The sequence below is a fragment of the Sarcophilus harrisii genome, chromosome 4 (assembly GCF_902635505.1).
Source record: "Sarcophilus harrisii chromosome 4, mSarHar1.11, whole genome shotgun sequence".
In the NCBI taxonomy this organism is placed as follows: domain Eukaryota; kingdom Metazoa; phylum Chordata; class Mammalia; order Dasyuromorphia; family Dasyuridae; genus Sarcophilus; species Sarcophilus harrisii.
The window spans coordinates 31,614,996-31,637,274 of NC_045429.1; the positions used below are offsets into that span (position 1 = coordinate 31,614,996).

Consider the following 22,279-nt stretch of genomic DNA (forward strand, 5'->3'; position numbering starts at 1 on the left):
GCAACACCTTTTGGGAAAGGAACAAAATTTTGTTTTCTTTTGTTTTTCTTTGTTTTTTAATTTTTGCCTTCCTTTTTCCTCTAGCAGTTAGCACAATGCCTGACATGTCATAGATGCTTAATAATAAATATTTATTCATTTGACTTGGCCACTTAAGGGTGACATTTTGACCACAACAACCTGCAGAGAAGGGGTCACACAGTTTTTAAACCACCTATAAACTTTAATGTATTGTCATTGCTATAAATATGATATCTTTATTACTGCTAGAGGAGCTGAAACATAACAATTTTGTTAACAAAATTAGACATGAAAAGCAGTTACAGTAATAGAAGACTTTCTTTGGCAAGGCAAAAAAAAAAAAAAAAAATTCAAAGAAATGGATTTACAAAAAAAAAAAAAACAAATGGAAACAGTTCTCAATTCTCAAAAAACCTTCCATTCATGTGCTTATATACTTCTTATATACAAAAAAACATTCAAGTTAGATACAAGGAAACCCTAGGATTGTAGGTGCTAACAGCAGATGGTGTCCTTGGAGCTGATACTTGAAGGAAGCCAGAAATTGAGAGAGACAGATGAGAAAGAGAGGACATTAGCAGTCTCGGGGACAGGCTAAAGCTTGATAGTGGGAGGCAGAGTGTGCATGTGTGAGGAACAGCAAGCAGGTCAATGTGACCGGACCAGAGAACGAAAGGCACAGGGGAAGTAATGTGTAGTGAGGGAAGGGAGATAGGTAAGAAAGGAGAGAGGGGGCATAGGAGAAATGCTGTGGAACCAACAGCCTAGACTAGACATGTGGGATGAGTGAGAGTGAGGCAGTGGGAGTGACAAAGAGGCTGGTCCTTGGCAAGCAGCCCTATCCCGGTGGCAGGACCGAACCTGGCACCTCTCCATCATTGCTGAACCTACCATACTTGCCTCCTCCCAGCCTGGCTTTCAGAGCTCAGGGTCTCATCCACCACACTGAGCCTTAGAAGCAGGATTTTGTAGAAGGCATATGGACTAGGAAGGAAAACAAATTCAAGTCACTTGAAAATATGTCCTGGAAAGAGAACATAGACTTAACAAAATCAACCACTAGTTCAGAAAAGGACACAAGTGGGTGAAAGGGAGTAAGCAAAATATGTCGTTGCTCTTGCTGTTCAGTGACTTCAGTCATGTCTGACTCTTCGTGACCCTATTTGTGTTTTCTTGGCAGAGATGCTGACTGATTTACTACCTATTTCTCTAGCTCATTTTCAGATTAAAAACAACAGGATAACAGGGGTCATATAGCTTAGCAAGTGTCTGAGGCGGGATTTGATCTCATGCACAATGAGTCTCCCTGACTCCAGGCCTGACACTGTCCACTTAGCTAACTAGCTGCCCCAAGTAATGTATAAGAGTGCCCAAGCAAATCATGTTTATTAGGCATAAAATTTGTGCCTAATTGATCTATCTGGTACCTTTAGCAGATCTGATTTGTATTATCAAGTACCTGTAAACTTTGTTTAAAAATAGAAAAAAGAGATTGGTAAGATCATTACCTGCTGCCATCCCTAATCATTGCTACTCAGTATCCAAATGTTCCATTACTTTCTTCTCTTAGCATCCCAACTACCCAGTGTTATGCTAAATTATCACTACAGTCTCCCACGTACCAAATGAAGCAGGAGAGGACATATCAGAACATTCCACTTAAAATATATAGTTTCTCAAGCAGTAATTGAATGGTGTTTTTAATATTATTTTTATAAGCACTTATTATTTCTCCTACTCACTCCTCACCCACACCCCACTGAACAATAAGAGAAAAAGAAAGCCATCATATCAAATATGTAAAATATATTTCCCTGTTGGCCACAGCCAAAAAGGTGGGTCTCATCTTACTCTGACATCCATCTCCTCTCTGGCAAGAACTCCTTTCTCTTTGATCCTCAGGAATCATAGCATTAATCATTGCATTGATCAGACTTCTAAGTCCTCTCAAAATTGCCTTTCTGAATAATATCATTGTCATTACATAAATTGTTCCAGCTCTGTTCTCTTTCCTCTCCATTTTTACATAGAGTTTGCCAGTTTCCTCTGAAACCCCCCACTTTGTTGTTTCTTATGGCTTAATAAAATGGCATTACATTTACATGCCATAAATTGTTATCCATTTCTCAATAGGTGGGCATCCCCTTATGTTCCAATTTGGGACAACTTCAAAAAAAGTTGCTACAAATATTTGTGTAGATATAAATATATATACACACACACACATATATATATGTGTTAGATATATGTATAAAGATTTATATGTGTGTAGATACATGTGTGTATATATAACATACATGTACATGTGTATGTTATATATTTATATGTGTGTATCTATGTTTATATTATGTGTATATCTTTTTCCTCTTTTTGATCTTTTTGGGATATAGGACTAGTTTTTGTATTTCTGGATCCACGGGTAAATATGCTTTAGCCACTCTTTGGGGTATGATTCCATGGTTCTGCTTTCTAGAATGCCTGCAAGCAGTGATTGTAATTGATGATGAATAATTATTCATGTTTTGCTCTTAAAAGGGGAAGAGACAGTGGGGGTCTGAAAGCTCTGCAGATCAGCCCATCCTTTGGAACAACAACCCTACGGGGGAGAGAGGAATTTCCCCTCCCTCAAAGTTACATAATCACCATTTGCCTTTTCTGACATTTGTTGACATTTTTAAGGAGAAGCTGGTTAAAATTAGAAATAAGAGGAAGGGCTGGTGATTGTTTTCTTCTCAATTTAAGGTTATTGATGTTTTGATTCATTGCTCTGGTAATACAGCAACATAGGGGAAATTTTTATGCCCATATTATATATTTAGACTTATTGTCAACATTATTCAGGTTCTCATATGTGACATTTTCTGAGTTGGTTTTTGTTTGCTTTTTGTGGGAATAAAAAGTAACTTAAAAAAAAGAGAGAGAATCATAGAACTGTGACCACTAATCTGTACTTTATAGGTATTTACAGTACCTACTCCCATATATGTGTATCATATATAATATTTAGACAAACCTTTGTCTAAACCCAAGTCTAGGCTATAAATTTATCCCTGCTGTGACCGAGTCTCTGAAGTCTTCTCCATATTTTATTTCTAAGTCCCATGAAGACCCCATTGTGGGATTGCCCTTGACTTGACCTGCTGTCTATAAAGCCACAGATACTTATTGTACTATGAGATTTCAGAAAGACCAAATAGGCCAACATGATAATGTAGTCAATAATGCTGCCACTGTTGATATCAGTGATTGTCCTTGGGAGGGGCTGGTAACCAACAGGAGAACACTGGCCTGTTTGTTCTGCTTCTCAAGGTTCAGTCTTTAGACAAAGTGAATACAAAAATGAAACAAGAATATCATGTGCATGCTCAGGATAAAAGTATCCACAGCTGAAGAAAGGTGAAATGTGACCCAGAATCACCAAAGGAGTTCATTATCAAAACAGGGAAGACAAAAGAAGTTACTATGTAATATTAGCATCTGACTTATTATATATAATCAATGGTTTAGTAGTTAATGCATACAATAAAACTATGGCATAGCATCATTAATACTTAATATAATTTTTTTCTCTATTTAAATTGAGATTTGCTCCAATGTAACTAAGACATTTTGATACCATGTAACTAAGAGTTTGCAAAAACAAACCCACATCTAATATAATTGTTACTCTCATTGTGTTATATGAGCCAATTTTACTTCAAAGCAAAACTTGTGTTTTTGAGTTTATGATAGAAATATTTCAATTAACTGTTTTAAATAAAACATTTTTAAAGCTATCTATTTTGGAATTTTGTATAGATCTTATTAAATTGATTATAAAATATTCCATATATGCTATAAATGTTTTATTTAATCAAAAAAGTATCCTATCCAAGAGTATTATTTTATATGTGGACATATATAATATATATTTTATATCTATCAAAGGATGATAATAATAAAATTAACATTTACATAGAACTTAAGTTTTTCAAAATACCTAAAGACATAGTAGATAGTTGGTTGTAGATTGGGATTCAGGTTATCCTGGCTATGTGATCCTGGCAATTTATTTAACCTCTCAGTGCCCCTAGATAACTGGCTAAGATTTTAAATTGCAAAGAAAGGTTTCAACCTTCATTGAGTGGTGGAGAAAGCTCCTTCTTCCATGGAAGCTACCTATGCCAATGAGATCATAGTTCTAGGATCTATCGCTCTAGAATTTGAGAATTGAAAAAAAGACTCTATGTACTGAAGGAGTTTTAGATATGAAAGAAACTGGAACAAGCCCAAGTCTCTTACTTTTACAATTAAAGAAAATAAATACCAAGGAATGATTTGCTTAAAGTCACACAGCTACTTAAAGGTGGAGCTGGTCTAAAATCTAGGTCTCCTGACTCCTCACCCAGTACCCTTTTACCCAGATCAGTTCAGTGACTGCATTTCTTTCTCCATAAAACAATAGTTTGTATTCAATGACTTAAAATGTTTCTGTTCGCTATTAGATACTAGATATTGAAATAGGGTGTATTCGCATGAGAAACGAGGTGTGCTAACACATACCTGTAGTCCTTACCTACCAGAGAAGCTGAGGCAGGTAGATTTCATGAGCTCAGGACTTCCGAACTGACTTGAGTCAATCAGGCAGTCACACAAAGTTCAACCTCGATATGATGATGTGCCCTGGGGAACAGAGGAACACCCATTTTAACCTATGAAGAGATTAGTTGGCCCAGGCTAGAAGTGGAGCAGACCAAAGCTCCTATGTCCACCAGTGGGCATCATTGGATTTGTGCCCAGAAATAGCCCTTGTACTACTATCAACCAGGGTGAGATGGGGAGGTTTCATGGTGCTCTGTATTTTAAAAGTTAGGATCTTGGAGTTTATGTATGATAAAAGAGAATCTGAATGTTGAAGATGATTCTAGGTCAGCTAATTCTTTGAATATGCACATAGACATGTGGATATATTTATATACATATATGTACATATAATATGCATAATATATGATGTTCACGGATATATGTATATATATATGTGTGTGTGAATTCAAAGACTCAGCTGACCTGTATATATATAAGTATGTGTATGTTTATATACATACATAGATGCATAAGTATATAAATACATGTACATACATAAATGCACGTATGTATATTTAAATTTTTGTTTTCAGCTCTAATTCTCTCCAGTCCTTCCTCCGTCTATTGAGAAGGTTTCATATTTTTAAAATGGATTGGCGTGCCAGACTTCCAGATGTTTGGGTCATATTCAAAACATCAGTATTTGCTTTCACTCCATTACTTAAGCAGAAAAGGGATTCTGTTCCATGAGGAATTTTTAGGTAATTCTATGTCAGCTGTTCTCCCAATAGCAGAATGAAGCCACTGATTTGGTAGGTGTTGTTGACATTTTGATAGAGAAGCCATTCAGTACATACAGAACACCATGTATCCTACGATTTTCACAGAAAGACAGTTTGATGGTATGTTAAAAAAAAAAAAAAAAAAAGTTAGCATAATACGCTCGGGAGTCAACTTATTTTCTTCTTGGTAAAAATCAGCCTTAACAATAAATGGCCGCCATTTTGCTCATTTCAATAATCTGAAACCCTTCCAGAAAGAGCTTTTCTAGTCCTCTTTGGAATGTGTGAAGAAGTTGGGCAGGACATTTTCTATTAGCACCTGTCTTAAAAATACCAAAATTAGAGATGGCCATCTGGCTTTCATAATTCGTGATATCTGTGAAATGCGATTTTAATGATTCTAAATAAGTTTTCAGGCCTTTCTAAAAAGCTGCTTAATTTTAAAACTTTGTACCTTTTACAGTCAAAAGGAGTGAGACTAAGTGGACTGTGAAAGGGAACTGGACACAACATCCCCAGAAAGGATTCTAGCTTATCTCCTCATTTGTGGAGGTGTGGCCTTCAAGCCTGGTTCCTTGAGACCTCCAGAATTTCTCACACCAATACTGCATTCTAAATCCCTTCAGGTCCAAATTCTAGCCAAAACAATAGGCTTCTAATGAAGATCTTACAGATTTTTTCCCCTCTGCCTGAATTGAAACCTTCAGTCTTGGGGCTCCCATATCTAGAAAAAATGATGGTAGCCCATAGAGTTCTGAAGCCTCTGCTCTCTTAAGTAGCTATACAAGTGTGCTAACCTCATGTACAGAGCAGAAGAGAAATCTGGAAGGATAAGCTTCAGTTTTAGGTTTCCATTTCTCCTTGTACATTGGATACACAAATAGGATACCCTGAGAGAAGGAGCCCAGGGATGCTCTCTATTTTCACAAATTATTTTGTGACAAAAATTACAGTGAATTAATGAAAACATAGATGATGTGGGTTTTGTTAACATGGGATGTTTCTCTTCTTCTTTGGCAAAGATTGAAGAAAAAACACTTTTCAGTTTTAATATAGCCATTTAGAGAAGTATTATTTCATTACCCTGATTTTATTTTCAAAATTAGTCCCTTCCTCACATGTATTCTGTGTGTCAGTAAGCAGTATGAGAACTAGTCAACAATTGATTTAATAGAGGGCAGCTAGGTGGCACAGTGGATAGAGCACCAGCCCTTAAGTCAGGAGGACCTGAGTTCAGATCTGGTCTCAGACACTTCCTAACTGTGTGACCCTAGGCAAATCACTTAACTCCAATTGCCTCATCAAAAAAACAAAAACAAAGTTGATTTATATTGGCTTTGGAACTGACTTGGATTATGGTAGTGATTTGGTTCATATATCTTTGATTTTTGTGAACTTTATATTCAAAGGAAGTGGTGAATTTTTAGTTTTTTGAAATGAGTGATAAATAAAAAAATACATTTTCTTGCTAAGATTTGTGTAGTTGAGTACATCTGATTTTTTTTAAAGGATTCATGCAATCAAAGTTATGATTTTTTTACTTGTTTATAAATTCATTTTCTGTATTTGCATTGTTACAAAGAACTAATGAAAAACAATTCTTAGGCAAACAAAAGAGAAAATTCTTGGTTTTTTTCCTAGAATTTATAAGCTGAAATTCACACCAAGGTATCTGTAATGGAAATCTCCCTCCATGCTCCTATCCTCTTTGGGTAGGGATTAGAGCAGATAACCTCAACTGGTCTCAGTCCTGAAATTCCATTATTCTATTCTTGCATTCATGTCTAGGTAGTATTAAGTCTCATTTCTCCAAGCCTAAGCCTTTTCATAGCTAAAAATATCTTCACTGACATTTCTAGAACATTTCTACATAAAAGGGTTTTTTTTTTAAAGACACCTTGTCACTTTTTAAATGATTAATTTCTGTTGTATATAACTATCAGCCTACAATACTCACCTATTCAAATCGCCTCCCAAATTTTCTTACAGTTTTTGGCTTCTGATCTAAACAAACAAAAAAAATACAAACCCTAACTCAGGCAAGAATGAAAATAGTTCATCCCTGATCAACTTGTTACAGTTTCATATGAAGGTTTCCCAGAAAACCAAAGCTATCTTCTCTCCACCCCTCCTTCCCACACCCTAAAGTAGATTAACTGTTCAACTTTAGACCATGGTAGGAGGCTCTGGGCTCTCCCGGTGATTAGGAATATAATCAATCTACAAGGTGGCTAAATTCTGGAAGAAACACACAACTGACTAGTTGAAAAACTTGGATGAACTTTGAGAAATAAAACATTTCTGAAAATTTTTTTACTGCAAAAAAAAATGGGGAATTGTAAGACATTTTTAAATCCCTATTTTTTATTACCTTTAGGACATTTTTTTTTAAATTTCCTATTTCTACATTTTAAAAGTCAGGAAATTCCAATTATTATTTATATTTATAAAATATATAATACCATTTTTATTTATTATCCTGTTAGTAACCTTGTATTCTGGTTTGGGACACATAATTGAGTTTCTACTGCTTTCTCCAAAGACAACAATTTTCATTTAGGTCTCATTGTGAAGAATATTTTCCTTGCACCAAGTCTAATTCTGCCTTTTAGTCACTCCTTCCTAGATCTGTCCTCTGAATCCAAGTAGAGCAAGTCTGATCTCGTCAGGGGACAGCCCTTTCCATTCTAGGAGACACCTCCCTGCCTTCTCAGGCCTCTCCCCAAGCCTTCTCTTCTCCAGACTAAACACATCCCCAGTCCTGGAATTCACCCTCATTTGGCATGAGCCCCAGGCTCTTTACTGTGCTCATTGCCCACCTTGAGTGGGTGCTCTCCAGCTTATTCCCACCCATTGTTATTTATAACACCAAGAACTGAACATAGTTATTTGGATGTGACCTTACTTGGGCAGAGTGCAATCTTCAGAGTCATGTGACCCCATAGTCACTCTGGACACTGCATCTCTCAATGTGACCTAAGACTACTTTACTCCTCCTGACTCCTATGGAACTTGAAGCCATTGTCACATTTAGAATTTATCCCAACTCCACATCCCTACTTTGTATTGGCAAAGGACATGGCTATCAACATTGTATATAAAATGAGCTGAAGAAGGAAATGGTAAATCCTCCCTCCTCTTCCCCCCAGTATTGTGATGAGTGAAAAACCTAAGAGAGTTTCTTGGTAATTAATAATCAGTTTTATTATTAGCCATTTATTAGCTAATGATAAATATGACCAGTGGTTTATCTCAGTAATCAAAGAAAACCACATGGAAGCTGAAAATCTTGATATGCTTTTGGAAAGGAGAGAGCCCCTCACAATGAGAGAAAAAAAAAGTAGACATTTTAATGAAGTTGTGGTCTTGATGTCTTTAAATTCTCCTGCTGAAAATGTGCCTTGATCATAAGACTCAGCTGCCTCCAACAATCTGGATGGAAGAATCTATCTCTACCCACTTGATTTTGGTTGGTTTGCCCCTTCATGAGTTGGGTTACCCTAAACCCCAATCAAGGGACATAAGGCTTATTCCCTAAGGGCAAGAATTCACCTAGATTAGATTTTGTTTACCCTCTACACAGAAGGAAGGCATCCTAGCTGGGTAAGGTCCTGCCTGAGACAGAGGACCAAGTATCCTGAGGATTAGGTCAATCTCATCTATCAGCCTTGTCCCTCAGAGCCTGGCTGACTGATCTAAAAGGGTTGGTCCTTGAATGAAAAAGTAAAGGAAATAGAAAAATAATCCTAATTTAGTAATTAGTGGTTAATATGATATAAAGAAAATAATTTGTCAGTATATTTGCCCCAAAAAATCTAAAATAAGTTCATGACTGAACAATAAATATACTATCAATAAAAATAGTAGGGAAAGTGATAATAATCATTACTCTTGTATTAAGCACAAATAAAGAAAGAAACAGACAAACAGAACGAGAAAGAGAGACATAGACACAGAGACAGAGAAATCAGGAACAGTAAAGACCAGAAACAAAGGCAGAAACTCTCATCCCTAACCAGAGAATGCAATGTAAAAAGGCCCAATATAATTATCGTAGCACCGATATGTGGGGCACACCGGCAAAATAACAATAGAAACCAAAATTGATAATAATAACTAGTATTTATATAGGATTTTACATTTGTTAACACATCTGATCCTCACAATAACCCTGTTAGGTCGATGCTGTTATTATCCCTGTTTTACAAATGAAAAAACGGAGACACAGAGGTTAAAATGACCTACCCAGGATCTGCCTAGTAACTATTTGAGGCAGAATTCAAATTCAGTTTTTCCTGACTCCAGACCCATAGCCTATCTATTGGGCCACCTCACTACATTATAAAAGGAAATGGGTTTTCCAGCTCCTAAAGGCAAAGACCCATTAAGATCTTAGAGAACAGCCATTCTAACTTTTGATTACCCCAGTATGAATTTTCTCCTTCCTATAGCTCTGTTCCCAAAAGTACAGAGAACTATTTTATACTGTAAAGATTTGGTACAGCCTTATTCCAAATCATTATTCCAAATTCTGAGCTGGAAAAAATCTAGGACTCCATTCTAATCCATAATGCAGAGGATGCAGCTCACCAAAGGAATAGACTTGCATGCTCGCTGAGCCCAGCTCATCTCTGCCAGTCCTTTCAGAGACTTATAAAACAAGTGTGTATGTGGTTACAACCACATCCTCTTCCATTTGTCTGAATTAGTTCTCAGGAAAATTCATTCTTCCTTACAATGCAACATTGTTAGGGCCAGATTTCTTTGCAGATTTCTATGCATTTTTCAATCAGTCATTATAAACTGTTTATCTTTGAGATGCTTCCAGTCAACAAGCATTTATTAAGTGCCTGCCATGTGCCAGAAACTTTGCCAAACTGTGAAGATAAAAAGAAAAGCAAAAACCATCAATTTTAAGATTGAAATAAATTTTAATATGGAAACATAAAGAAAAGTAGTATGTGATATTTACTCTTTCAGAACAATTGATCCAACTGATTTTTTTTAAATGCTGTGTCTTGAGCAAGACACTCCATCTCTCAACCCCAGACATTTTCACTGGTTACCTCCCATGCTTAGAATGCTCCCCATCCTCATCTCTGCCTCCTTGCTTCCTTCAAGTCTCACCTGAAATCTCACCTTCTATAGGAAGCCTTTCCCAATCCCCCTTAATTCTAGTGCCTTCTCTCTCTTGATTGTTTCCCATTTAACCTCTATTTAGCTTATTTACACATAGTTGTTGGCATATCATCTACCTTGTTAGATTGTAAGCTCCTCAAGGGCAAAAACTGTCTTTTGCCTTTTGTTGTATCCCCATGTCTTAGCACAGTATCTGCCACATAGAAGCACTAATAAATACTTACTGGCCAATTGACTCATCTGCCAAGACTCAGGGTGACATAAAGAACTCGAGAACAATTTTGTAACAGCTATAATAGGAACATCATAGTTTCAGTCTGGAAGGAAAAATTTTTTTATCATGTAGCAGTGAGGATGCAGTTGAGATTACATAATATGAATTCGTAATGTTTTGGACAATGTTCAGCAAGTGAGAGATTAGGAATAGAAAATGCAGATGGGGCTGCCCCAAGCTTGAGAATTTTCAGGATATTAGATCATAACGCAATATCGATGATGGGGAGCAATACACTTCCTTGTAAAAATATCCATTGTCTCAGCCCTATAATATTCCATAATATCCTGGAATAAAAATTTGTTTTACTTCTATATTCTTCTAGATAAGGTCCTCCTGGGAAATTCATTAAGTTTTCTTTCCAAGATTTTTACCATTTACATACCATGACACTGAGTGGATATGGGAGCCAATTAGCAAATTCACCGAAATTTTTTTTTTATTTTAAAAATATATCAGAGTGCTAAGTAAAGTGAACAGAACCAAGAGAATATTGTACATAGTAATAACAAGATTATGTGATGATGAAGTGACAAACTTGGCTTTCCTCAACAATGAAGTGATTCAAAGAATTCCAATTGATTTGTGATGGAAAGAGCCATTTACAACCAGAGAGAGAATTATGAAGATTGAAGGTGGATCCAAGCATAATATTTTCACCTTGTTGTTGTTGTTTGTTTGTTGGTTGGTTGGTTGGTTGGTTTTTTCTTTTTTTCTCATTTTTTTCTTTAGTTCTGAACTTTTTTGTTCAGTATGGCAAATATGGAAATTCAGAAGAATTTAATTATCATTTAAACTATATCAGATTGCTTGCTATTTAGGGTAGGGGATAGGGAGAGGAAAGGGAGAAAAATTTGGAACACAAGGTTTTGTGAAGGTGAATGTTGAAAAGTATCTTTGCATGTATTTGGAAAAATAAAATGCCATTAAAAGAAAAATATTTTTTAGAGGAATAGGAGATAAAATTGACGGTTTTGAGTACATAAAATTAAAAAGGGTTTGTGCAAACAAAATCAAGGCAATCAAAACTAGAAGAAAAAAAAAGCAGGAAGCTTGTGGCAAAAAAAAAAAAAAATTATGGTGTGCTTCTCTGGTAAAGTTCTTATTTTTCAAAAATGTAGAAAACTGAGCCAAATTTATAAAAAACAGGAACTATTCCCTAACAAATAAATGGTCAAAGTGTATGAACAAGCACTTTTTTAGAGGAAGAAATCGAAGCTTTAAATAATCATATAAAAATACTCTAAATCACCAATAATTAAAGAAATGCTGATTAAAGCAACTCTAAAGTACCATCTCATACACGTGAGCTAACATGACAGAAAGGAAAATGATAAATGGTGGAGGGAAAGTGGGGAAATAAGGATACTAATGCACAGTTAGTAGAGCTGTGATCTAGCCTAATCATTCTGAAGAACAATTTAGAACTAGACACAAAGGGCTATACAATTGTGCATACCCTGTGACCCAACGATACCATTACTAGTTCTGTATCTCAAAGAGGGCAACAAAAAAAAAAGGAAAAGGATCTATATGTACAAAAATAATTATGGTATCATTTTTTGTGGTGGCAAAGAATTGGGAACTGGGGAGATGCCCATCAACTGGGGAATGGTTAACAGATTGTGGTATATAAAAAATGATGAAGGGAATGGGTTCAGAAAAACCTGGGAAAACTTAGAGGGACCAATACAAAGTGAAGTGAGCAGAATCAGAAGAATAATAGTAGTAGTATTATATAGAAGAATAGTAATAGCAATATTGTAAAGGTAATCTGTAAAAGACTTAGTAACTGATGAATACAGTGATCCTCCACCACTTCAGAAGGCTCGTGATGTAAAATACTATCCACATCTAGAGAGAGAACTGATGACTTCTAAGTGCAGAATGAAGCATATTTTTTGTTCCTTTATTTTCCTTGCTTTGGGAGCGAGGGAGAAGGACATACCTAATGAAGAAGTGCATTTTGTGTGACTTCATACATATAATGAGCAAAAATATATCAAGGGAAACTGGAAGATATAACTGTTTGAGAATTCTATAAAAGCAAAAGTGCTTATGGTGCTATTAAATTAGACACGCAGGAGGGAGAATCTGTGAAAGAGTGTTATCTTCCAAGAGTCTATAATGTTCAATATGAATTTGAAAAGCAGTTTCTGGTACCTTTAGTGAATATTTCTACAAGACCAGACTAGAAATATTTTTTGGAAGTCCATCTCCTCAGAAACACCAAATAGCATCAGAACATGTGACAAGAGACTGATAAAAGAGAGTGGCCTTTCTCCAACCTGGTATCTCCCAGACTGAATGGCAGAGCATATCCTACAAAGTGAATTTCTTGTCTTAGAGATGGCTATTGTCATGGAAAGTAATGAAGATGGTAGGGATGGGAACTCTTCAGATCTAGTGAATCTGGTGAGCCCTGCAAATGGCACTGGTAGTGCCAGGCAAAAAAAAAAACCACGAAGATCCTGGCAAAAATTAATCATTTCAGTACAGCAACTGAAGGCCATTTTTTGTTAAAAATATCGAATCCCTAAAATCTGCCTTTCCCATTGACTCTTGACAGTGTCCCTTCGGACTCTGCCCTAGCTCCTGATAGCGGCCCTGTGTCTGCTCCAAGTATTCCTCATTCAGTCCCTGATTTCCTGGAAACAACAATGCTCTAGCATTGAATAATGTGGTCTTGGTTCCCCTACTAATGATGTTAGTTAGCCAATAAACTTCATTCATCTCTATAGGCCTCAGTTTTTTTTATCTGTAAAATGAGAGAAATGAACTAGATAATATTAAAATGTTCCATCTAGCCCAAAATCCCATTGTCATATAGTCCTTTTCCCTTCATACTCAAACTTCACCTCTATCTTTTTTCCCAGAAAATCTTGGTAAAGACAAAAAAAGAGTACCTTCTTGCCCTAGCATTCATAACCAGTAACTCTTGGTTAAGCACAGCTCTCCCTGTGGACTTTCTGGTCTCTCCTTAAGTCTCCTCCAACCGCACTCACCTTCTCCAGTACTTTCCCAATATCTCCTTATCACCCAGCCAAACCTGATATCTCTGTTCTCTTTTCCAATCTTTCTTCTGTTCTTATGAACTCTCCACTTGATGGAGCAAAGAGTGTCCTTTCTAAAACACAAATTCTGGGACTTCTTGAGCCTGGAGACCTGCACTACTCCTTAGAAGCTCATGCTGTTGGCACCTGGTCCATCATATATTTCACATCCTTTGCACATGGTACCTTTCCTCACCAAATCCAGGAAACTTTCTAAGAGCTTGAATCTTGAGGAAAACAGATCCTAGATCTGATCACAACCTTTGACAGATGCATCTTATGTTAACCTCCCAACCATGTGATGTCATATAAATCAGAATTGTATAAGGATATTTCCATTCTATGAAACAATAAAGGAACTCATTCAGTTAGTCTGGTATGGTTAAAGCTGGCCCAGGAAAACTTGCATATGCATGGTACCATCTCCCATGGGCACACATGGAAAGACATGATCTTTATGTCTACAAAACTCCAGGGGACGTGGGAAAAAAGGAACAGGCAGCAGCTGCAAGGTAAGAACAAAGGAGTTTCAGAGTAGATGGACAGGTTGCCCTAGTTCCAGAATCCACTGCTGCTCAGCCTGTGCATTTTCATCCGAAGGCATATAGATGCCATCGGGGTCCATTCAAGAGTTCCATACTGATTGGAGTACTCAGCCTGCTACTAAAAGCTAGTCCATATTTTAACTATTCCAGCCACGGAGGTGAGGGGGAGAGATGAGAACTACTACAAAGTGAGCTTGAGGTTTGCCCCAGATGCTTGTACTAGAGCCAAGGTATGCTGAAAAAAAATCATCACCAGTTTCTCCAAATAAACATAGATAAATGGGTGGGTAAGTAGACAGACAGAAAGACAAATAAATAAATGAATGGATGAAATGGAGATAGCCAGTATAGTTTATGATGATGTTCATTTATTTTCATTGCTAAGGGACCCTACCTCTAACTCACTAGCTCATTAACAAGCTCCCACTCCAGAATCCTAAGGATAATGCTAATTATAGTTTGAATTATGGCTCATACCTGGTTTCTCTCCAGAATGGGGAGGGATGGGGTTTGAAGGCAAAAGTCCATGAGTCAACACGTATTTATTAAGTGTTGCTATGTGTCGGGTACTATGCTAAGTGCTGAGGATACAAAAAAAGAGGCAAAAATAATCCTTGATCCCAGGGAGCTTCCCATCTAATGGGGGAGACAACATGCAAAGAGTGTGTGCGTCCAGGAGGGATACTAAAGGTACAATAGAAATCAGATATGGGACAGGGAGATTGCTTGTAAACAGAAATGCAAGAATCAGTGAGCATTAGCAGAATTATTAGCATTCAGTAACTTACAGCTATGGATGTAAGCAGTTGGGAGGCTGTGTTAAGCCTTATCAGAATATAGAGCAGTTGTATAATACTGCTAATTAAGCATCTTGCCTCAGCCCCAGGCTTTACCTTCTTTCCAGTGGCGTGTGTGTGTGTGTGTGTGTGTGTGTGTGTGTGTGTCTGTCTCTCTGTCTCAGTCTCTCTCTTTTTATTTCTCTCTTTCTTCTCTCCCTTTCTCTCTTTGCTTCTCTCTGTCTCTGTCTGTCTGTCTGTCTGTCTCTCTATATATATCTCTCTTTCTTCTTCTTCTTCTTCTCTCTATCCCCTTTCCCCCCTTCTTATCTGGAAGCCTCCCTTGCTACCAACCACTGCTGCTCTGGTAACACAGTCTGATTATCAATGGACTCCTGTGGGACCTCCAGGAATCTCAAACTCAAAAGATCTTTGGGATAAGTCCCCCTTAAGGTCACTCACTTCAGATTAAGAAAAAACAGATAAAAATTCCTGCCGGCCCCTGTGCCAGCCACTTTGGTCAGTCAGTGCTGGTAGAGCCATCTTTGTATCAGGGAAGAGAAAGACCGTGCTCCACTTCTCCCTAGAATCACCGCCATGCTGATCAGCAGCCGCCATCGATAGCAAGGCAAGACCCTCCACCAGCAAAAAGGTTAAACTCACTGAAGGCTCAGCTGTTGGTTAGCACTTTTAGCAATAAAGTATTTTAATTGAGATATGTGCATTGTTTTTTAGATATAAAGCTATTACACACTTGATACATCACAGTAGAGAGTAAACATAACTTTTATATGCACTGGGAAACCAAAAAATCATGTGACTCACTTATTGCTATATTCATTTTATTGATGAATTCACTTTATTGAGATATTCACTCTATCACGATATTTACCCAATTGCAGTAGTCTGGAGTCAAACCCTCAAAATCTCCTACATATGCCTGTAGTTAAACTCGAGGGAGGGGAACGGATGCTTATAGCATTCTCATGCCTTAGGAGAACAAGGGCTTTGGGGACAATGTCTTAGAAAAGTTAGTGATGAATTTCCTCAGTGTTTCCATCTCTACTCCAATCTGGAAGGCAAACAACCTGGTCCATGAATCTCATCCAGCTAGAGTCTAGAGAAAGCTTGGACAAAGTCCCAGTCCCAACATACAGGAAAAAGGAAGGAAGAGAGTAAGCATTTATTAAGTACCTGCTGTGTACCTTATGTACCAGGCACCGGCTAAATGTTTTACAAACAAGAGCAGATGCATGGTAAAGAAAGTCCTGTGGAGATGAATCAGCAATACAGACTAGAGGGGAATAAAGAAATGGTAATTGGACCTGCTCCTTAAATCAGTTCCTCATAGAACTAGCCAATAGAGAGGCCCCAGTGGCAGGAGGGTAATGTCAATATGAGAAACAATCCAGGGATAGAGTGAGCTATGATCATGGAGAAAAAATCAGAGAGAGACAGAGCAGTATGGCAGTCTGGAGAGGAAGAATTCAGAGAATATGGAAATAAAGACAGAATAAGTGAAAAATCCATTAAAATATATATATATATACATAGCCAAGGGCAGCTAGATAGCACAGTGCATAGAGCACCAGTTCTGAAGTCAGGAGAACCTGAGTTCAAATCTGACCTCAAGACACTTAGCACTTCCCGGCTATGTGACCCTGGGCAAGTCACTTAACCCCAAGTGCCTCAGGAAAATGCACACACACACACACACACACACACACACACACATACACCCCTGTTGGAGTAGTTGAGTTAGGGCAGGTATAATGTAACCATACCACTAAGAAATTTGAATTATTTTCTCCTAGAGAGTTTCATGTTCTGTTTTTTTTCCCATCCCTCTTTACCACAGTACAAGCATCTGATAGTCATTTGCAGTTAAATTTTTCAAAGTTTCCAAACCTGTAGCTTGGACTAAAGGAGGGGGCTTTTTATTGAGAAGCAACCTGGTATAGCAGGAAGAAGGTAGATTCTTCAAGTCAGGAGACTCAAATTCAAATCATGACTTTGACATTGTGTGACCTCCCAGCACCACTTCTATAAGATGGGGATGTGATACAATAACTTAATTCAGAAGGTTCTTGTGAAAGAAGTGTTTTGCAAACCTTAAAGATCTATAAAAATAAATGTGACTTCTTATTATTGCCCAAGATCCTTATGTTCTATACCATACGCTGGTATTCTGTGATTGCAATAGGGTTGTTTTCTATCATTTTTCATTGCATGTAAATAGTATTTTCCCTACTTTAGTATTGTACATAACACAGTTTTTATGAGAAAATGCTTTCTAACTTCTAAGCAACTGCCAAACTTTAAAAATATAATAAGATTATTGCCTGGGGATAGTCTTTATGTGTGTGCTGATTAATTTGTCTCATTTTAATTATATTATAGTCTTCTAAAGGGCAGGAGGTTATTGTCTAATTTATATTATAATCCCAGAGCCCTTGGTATAGCTCTTTTTAATTTTTATAAGATGAAAATCTGCCAAAAAAGAAATTGATAGTTTTGAAAAATTAGAATGAATTTTTGTAAATTATCAAGGGGAGAGGGGAAATCTTTGGGGAGAGTTTCAGAGTAATAAATGGAGAACAATATATTCTTCAGGAAAAAGAGACCAGTTGGCTGTTCAGCCTAGGTTTTGCTTAGTGGCAGCACCCTGTGGTTTAATAGGGGTCACCTCAGGTAGAGTAGGAACCTCAGTTTCACAGGCTCAAGCATTCAGCATCATCTGTTCTAGTGACCACGAGGTTGAATTGGCTGCCAGACGGGCGTGAAAGAAATAGGTCTGAACAAGAACTGGCCCAACTCCAAGCTGTGAAATCTGATAACACACTTGCCAGCTTAAAGGAAACTGGAAGAATTATGCTCTATCCCTTCCTTCCCTAACCTTTACTGATAAGGAGCATGGGGAACATTCTAGGAAAAGGACCAAGTGTAGAGATGGACGAAAATGAATAAGATTGAGCTTTTTCCAAGACTCAAAGTGATGTTAGACCAAGAATAGTTTGAGGAAGAGATGGGATGGTGGTGCATAATGATCAGAGGAAGAAATTTCAGAGTTCAGAATCTTAGAAGTAGTAGCATTTGGGCTAATGGTGAGTTCACCCTTTAGATAGCTGAGGAAGAGTGAAGATGGGGATAATGGGAAGGAGCCTGATGAACTAGAAGACCAGAGTATTTGAAGAGAACTCAGTATTAACATTTAGGGCCCTACCAGGAACACAGAGCAGTAGCTTGAGTGCCAGGAAGATTCATCTTCCTGAATTCAAATTTGGCCTCAGGTACTTACGAGCTGTGTGATTTAACTCTGTTTGCCTCAGTTTCCTCTTCTGTAAAATGAGCTGGAAAAGGAAAGGGCAAATAGCTCCAGTATCTGTGCCAAGAAAATCCCAAATGGGGTCAAGAAAAATCAGATATAATTGAAATATCTGAACAACTATGAACACAGGGTTTGGGATGGAGAAGACCAAATCCCCCCCAAAAAAGAAGGAAAGTCTGAGAGATGGAAGCAACAAGAGACTAGTTTAAGAGGATACAGAGTGAACCTCAGAGGAGGCAGAGTGGGTCTGGGCATGGCAGTGCCGAACATGGCTTATACCGGTGCTTCTCCCCAATTAGAATGGGGACTTCTGGAGAACAGGAACTGACTTGCTTTTCTGTTTGTATCCCTAGAGCATGGGTGACATGCTACAACTACTTAATAAAGGCTTTCTCATCCATTCATGGCATGAAAGAAGGGCTTCTACAAGAGGTGGCCAGGATACGGTCTCATATGGAGAAAGCCAGATTTCTCTAGGTACAGGAAAGTCAGTAACAGGATAGGGAAAGATCTAAAATGAAGGAGAGTTTGTTAACAATTGAGTGGAATTTACAGGACCTATAGTGGAAGGAACAAATAGAGAATGATGAACATTAGGGATTATCTTGGGATGGAGGGAATAAGAACTGGACAAGGAAGAGCGTATATGGAAAGATAAAAAGCAAAGGGAGTTTATCCTTCACAGAGAGTGATTCTAAGTTATAGGTATTAGTGAATGAGGAAAGCAATTGAAAGTACCTATTCATTACAGTACTCAATTAAAGCAAAAAAGGGGAGGCTTCATAGCAATGGTGATCAAAAAGGTCCTGTAAAGAAGCAAGCTACTAATACAGGACCACAATATGGTTAAGGACCTATTTAATTATTTTGTTCCTCTCTCTCCCGTTCTTCAAAGCCCATACGAGGGCTAGTTCCATTTTTATGGCACTGTAATACTCCTTCCCATATATCGTAACTCATTCGATGATTTTCCAGTAGATGACCATCCACTTAGTTTGGGGTTACTTGAAAAAGTGGCCATAAATATTTTTGTACATCTGAGTCCTTTTCCTCTTTCTTTAGTCTCTGTGGGGTATAGGTTTAGCTGTGGCATTTCCTAGCAAAAGCACAGTTTAATAACTTGGGGATCATAGTTCTGAATTGCATTCCCAAATGGCTGGACTAATCCACAACTCCATTAATGGTACATTAGTGTGTCTATTTTCGCAAAGCCCCTCCAACATTTATCGTTTTTCTCTTTTGTCATCTTTCCCAGTCTTATAGATATGAGATGGAACAATGGAGTTTCTTTAATTTACATTTCTCTGATTATTTGAGATTTGAAGCATTTTTTTAAACATAGTTTTTAATAGTTTAGATTTTTCCCTTTGGAAATTGCCTATTCACAGTCTTTGACCATTTATCTTTTGGAGAATGACTTTTGGTCTTATAAATTTGAATCAGTTCCTTATATAGCTTTTGTATATGAGATCTTTTTTTTTTTTTTCAGAGAAGCTTGCTGCAAAGATTTTCTCACAGTTATTTGTTTCTTTTCTCATTTTTATTACATTAGATTTGTTTGTGTAAAAAAGGTTTTATTTTTATATGATCAAAGTTGTCTATTTCTCCTCTGTGTTCTTTTCTATCTGATATTTGGTTCCCAATCCATAATCTGAAAGGTAATTTCTTCCTTTCTCCTAAATTTTCTTATGATGTCACTTTGTCCCTACATTAAAGTACATATACATGCATATATATAAACACATGTATAGACCATTTTAATGGCATAAGGAATTAAAATTCTGTAGCAGAATCTCTTTCCTGGTTTTGGCAGGATTCTTATTTCAAGACTTTATATACTAGAGTCATGTAAAATATCATAACTTAGAACTAAAATGACAATTTAAAAAAAAAACTAACATCACTTTGCATTCTGACTTTTAGGAAACATGGTGACCTCATGCCCTTAGTCACTCTTAAAAAACACCCTTAAAAACAACTTTAAAACATGTCCATCAACATTTTACTTAACCTTATTTATTTTTAAATTGTTATTCATTTTGTTTTTCTTTCACCTTCATTTCTAAATATCTTTCTCCTCTACATCCAGCAAGCCATTCCTCATAATGGAGAATTTTTCAAAAAAAAAAAAAAGATTAAAAACAATTTAGCAGAAGTAAATAACATATCATCCCTGGTCCCACATCTCTGCAAAGATGGAAAAAAGAGATACTTCTTTGGGGCCAGAATTGTGATCCCAACTGCTGCAAAAGGTTTGAGGGAGGAAATGAGATGCTTACCTTGATATTTGTGGCTTTCAGTTGATATGAATTTTCCAAAGGCCTCAGAGGACCAAAATTTCCTGAGCATCCCTAGAAGCAAAATCTATTTAAGTATAGCTGAACTGACTCCCCAAATTTGATGTACAAGGAACCAGATATCCTAAATTCACCTTGTCCCTCTTTTCAATATGCTTTCTGCTTTAATTTATAATATTTCTACTGTTTCTAACATCCCATCTAGGTCAGACATTAGATGATTGAATTTAAAAAGTACCCGTGGCACATGTAATGAAAGGATAGGAATACACAATCCTGTTTCTAATTCTGGTTTTGCTGTTCCGGGAGACCTTTGGCACACAACCAGATTCCCTGTCCCTGTTTCTACAAAAGTGGTATTATCATCCTTATTCACAAAATCCCCTAAGATCCTTGTTTGAAACAGCCCTTTGTGAGTGCTTAGAAAGTCAGGACTTTATCTCCGTACCTGATCTAGCCCTGTCTCCAACCCAATCAGTGCTGTGTGCTCCTGCTTAATAAATACCTTTGGCTGATGATGGTCTTTGAAAGACTTTATGAGTCAAAGAGGATTTTGTCCCCTTTTCTTTATCAGGACCGACAGGCTTCCTTTTCCTAGCCCCAGTGCTGTTTGCCATCATTGAAAGTGCACTTTGTTCTAGAACTGCCATATGAAAGATTAGAATGTATCCCAACCGGCTGCCTGGACTCTTCCAGAGTAGAGAGGAAATCATGTTCTAGCTGCACTAAAGCCGACCATCCCTGCTGAATGAATGAGTGTTGTTCCCTCTTCTTTTATATACACAGGCTCGCTTTTCATACATGCGGATGAAATACCTTTTCTTTTCCTGGCTGGCAGTATTTATTGGAAGTTGGATTATATATGGCCAATATTCTACTTATACAGAGCTATGCAGAGGGCAGGACTGTAAGAAAATAATAGTAAGTATTGATCTTTTATGATTTAGAGTTTATTGAATAGCCTTTTAATAGTCTCAACAATATTTAAGTAATTGTCCTTTAAGTCATCACTTTCAAACTATAAAGATGCATTTTGCTTACTGTAATTTTGTTTTGCCAAATTATTCTAACAAGGATTTATAAATTATAGGAAGTCTTATAATTATTGGTAGTTTGGCATAGTACATAGAGAAAAGCTTTGGAGCAAGGAAGACCTAAACCCAAGCTGTGCTTCTGACACCAAGGCTCTCTGGCCCTGGACTTAACCTTCCAATACCCCCAGACACTTCAAAATTCTAGGTTGCAGAGGTGATGTCCTGCATGGACGAAGGAGGAATCTTCAGGAGTACTCGACATTGATGAAATCCCAGACCCAGCCTTGTCCTATACCTACGTTTTAAAAAAAAAATACATGAGATTCATTTTTATAATTAAGATAAAGGAAGGTATGATTATTCTCTTTATAAAAGGATTCTTTTGAGGGCTTCTGGGAAGATGGCAGAGAGATCTCGAAAGTAATAATAAAAATGCCAAAAAAGAAATAATTGCTATAAGTTCTCAC

The 22,279-nt window shown here is 37.2% G+C and overlaps 1 protein-coding gene across 1 annotated transcript in view; it reads left to right on the forward strand.

The window, feature by feature from the left end:
- The window catches only part of DIPK1A (divergent protein kinase domain 1A), a 109,515-nt gene that overhangs the window by 58,483 nt on the left and 28,753 nt on the right, over positions 1-22,279 (forward strand). Inside the window, exon 2 of the mRNA XM_031969302.1 lies at positions 21,565-21,699. Within this exon, the coding sequence (XP_031825162.1) occupies positions 21,565-21,699 (135 nt within the window). The remainder of the gene's footprint in view (positions 1-21,564; positions 21,700-22,279) is intronic.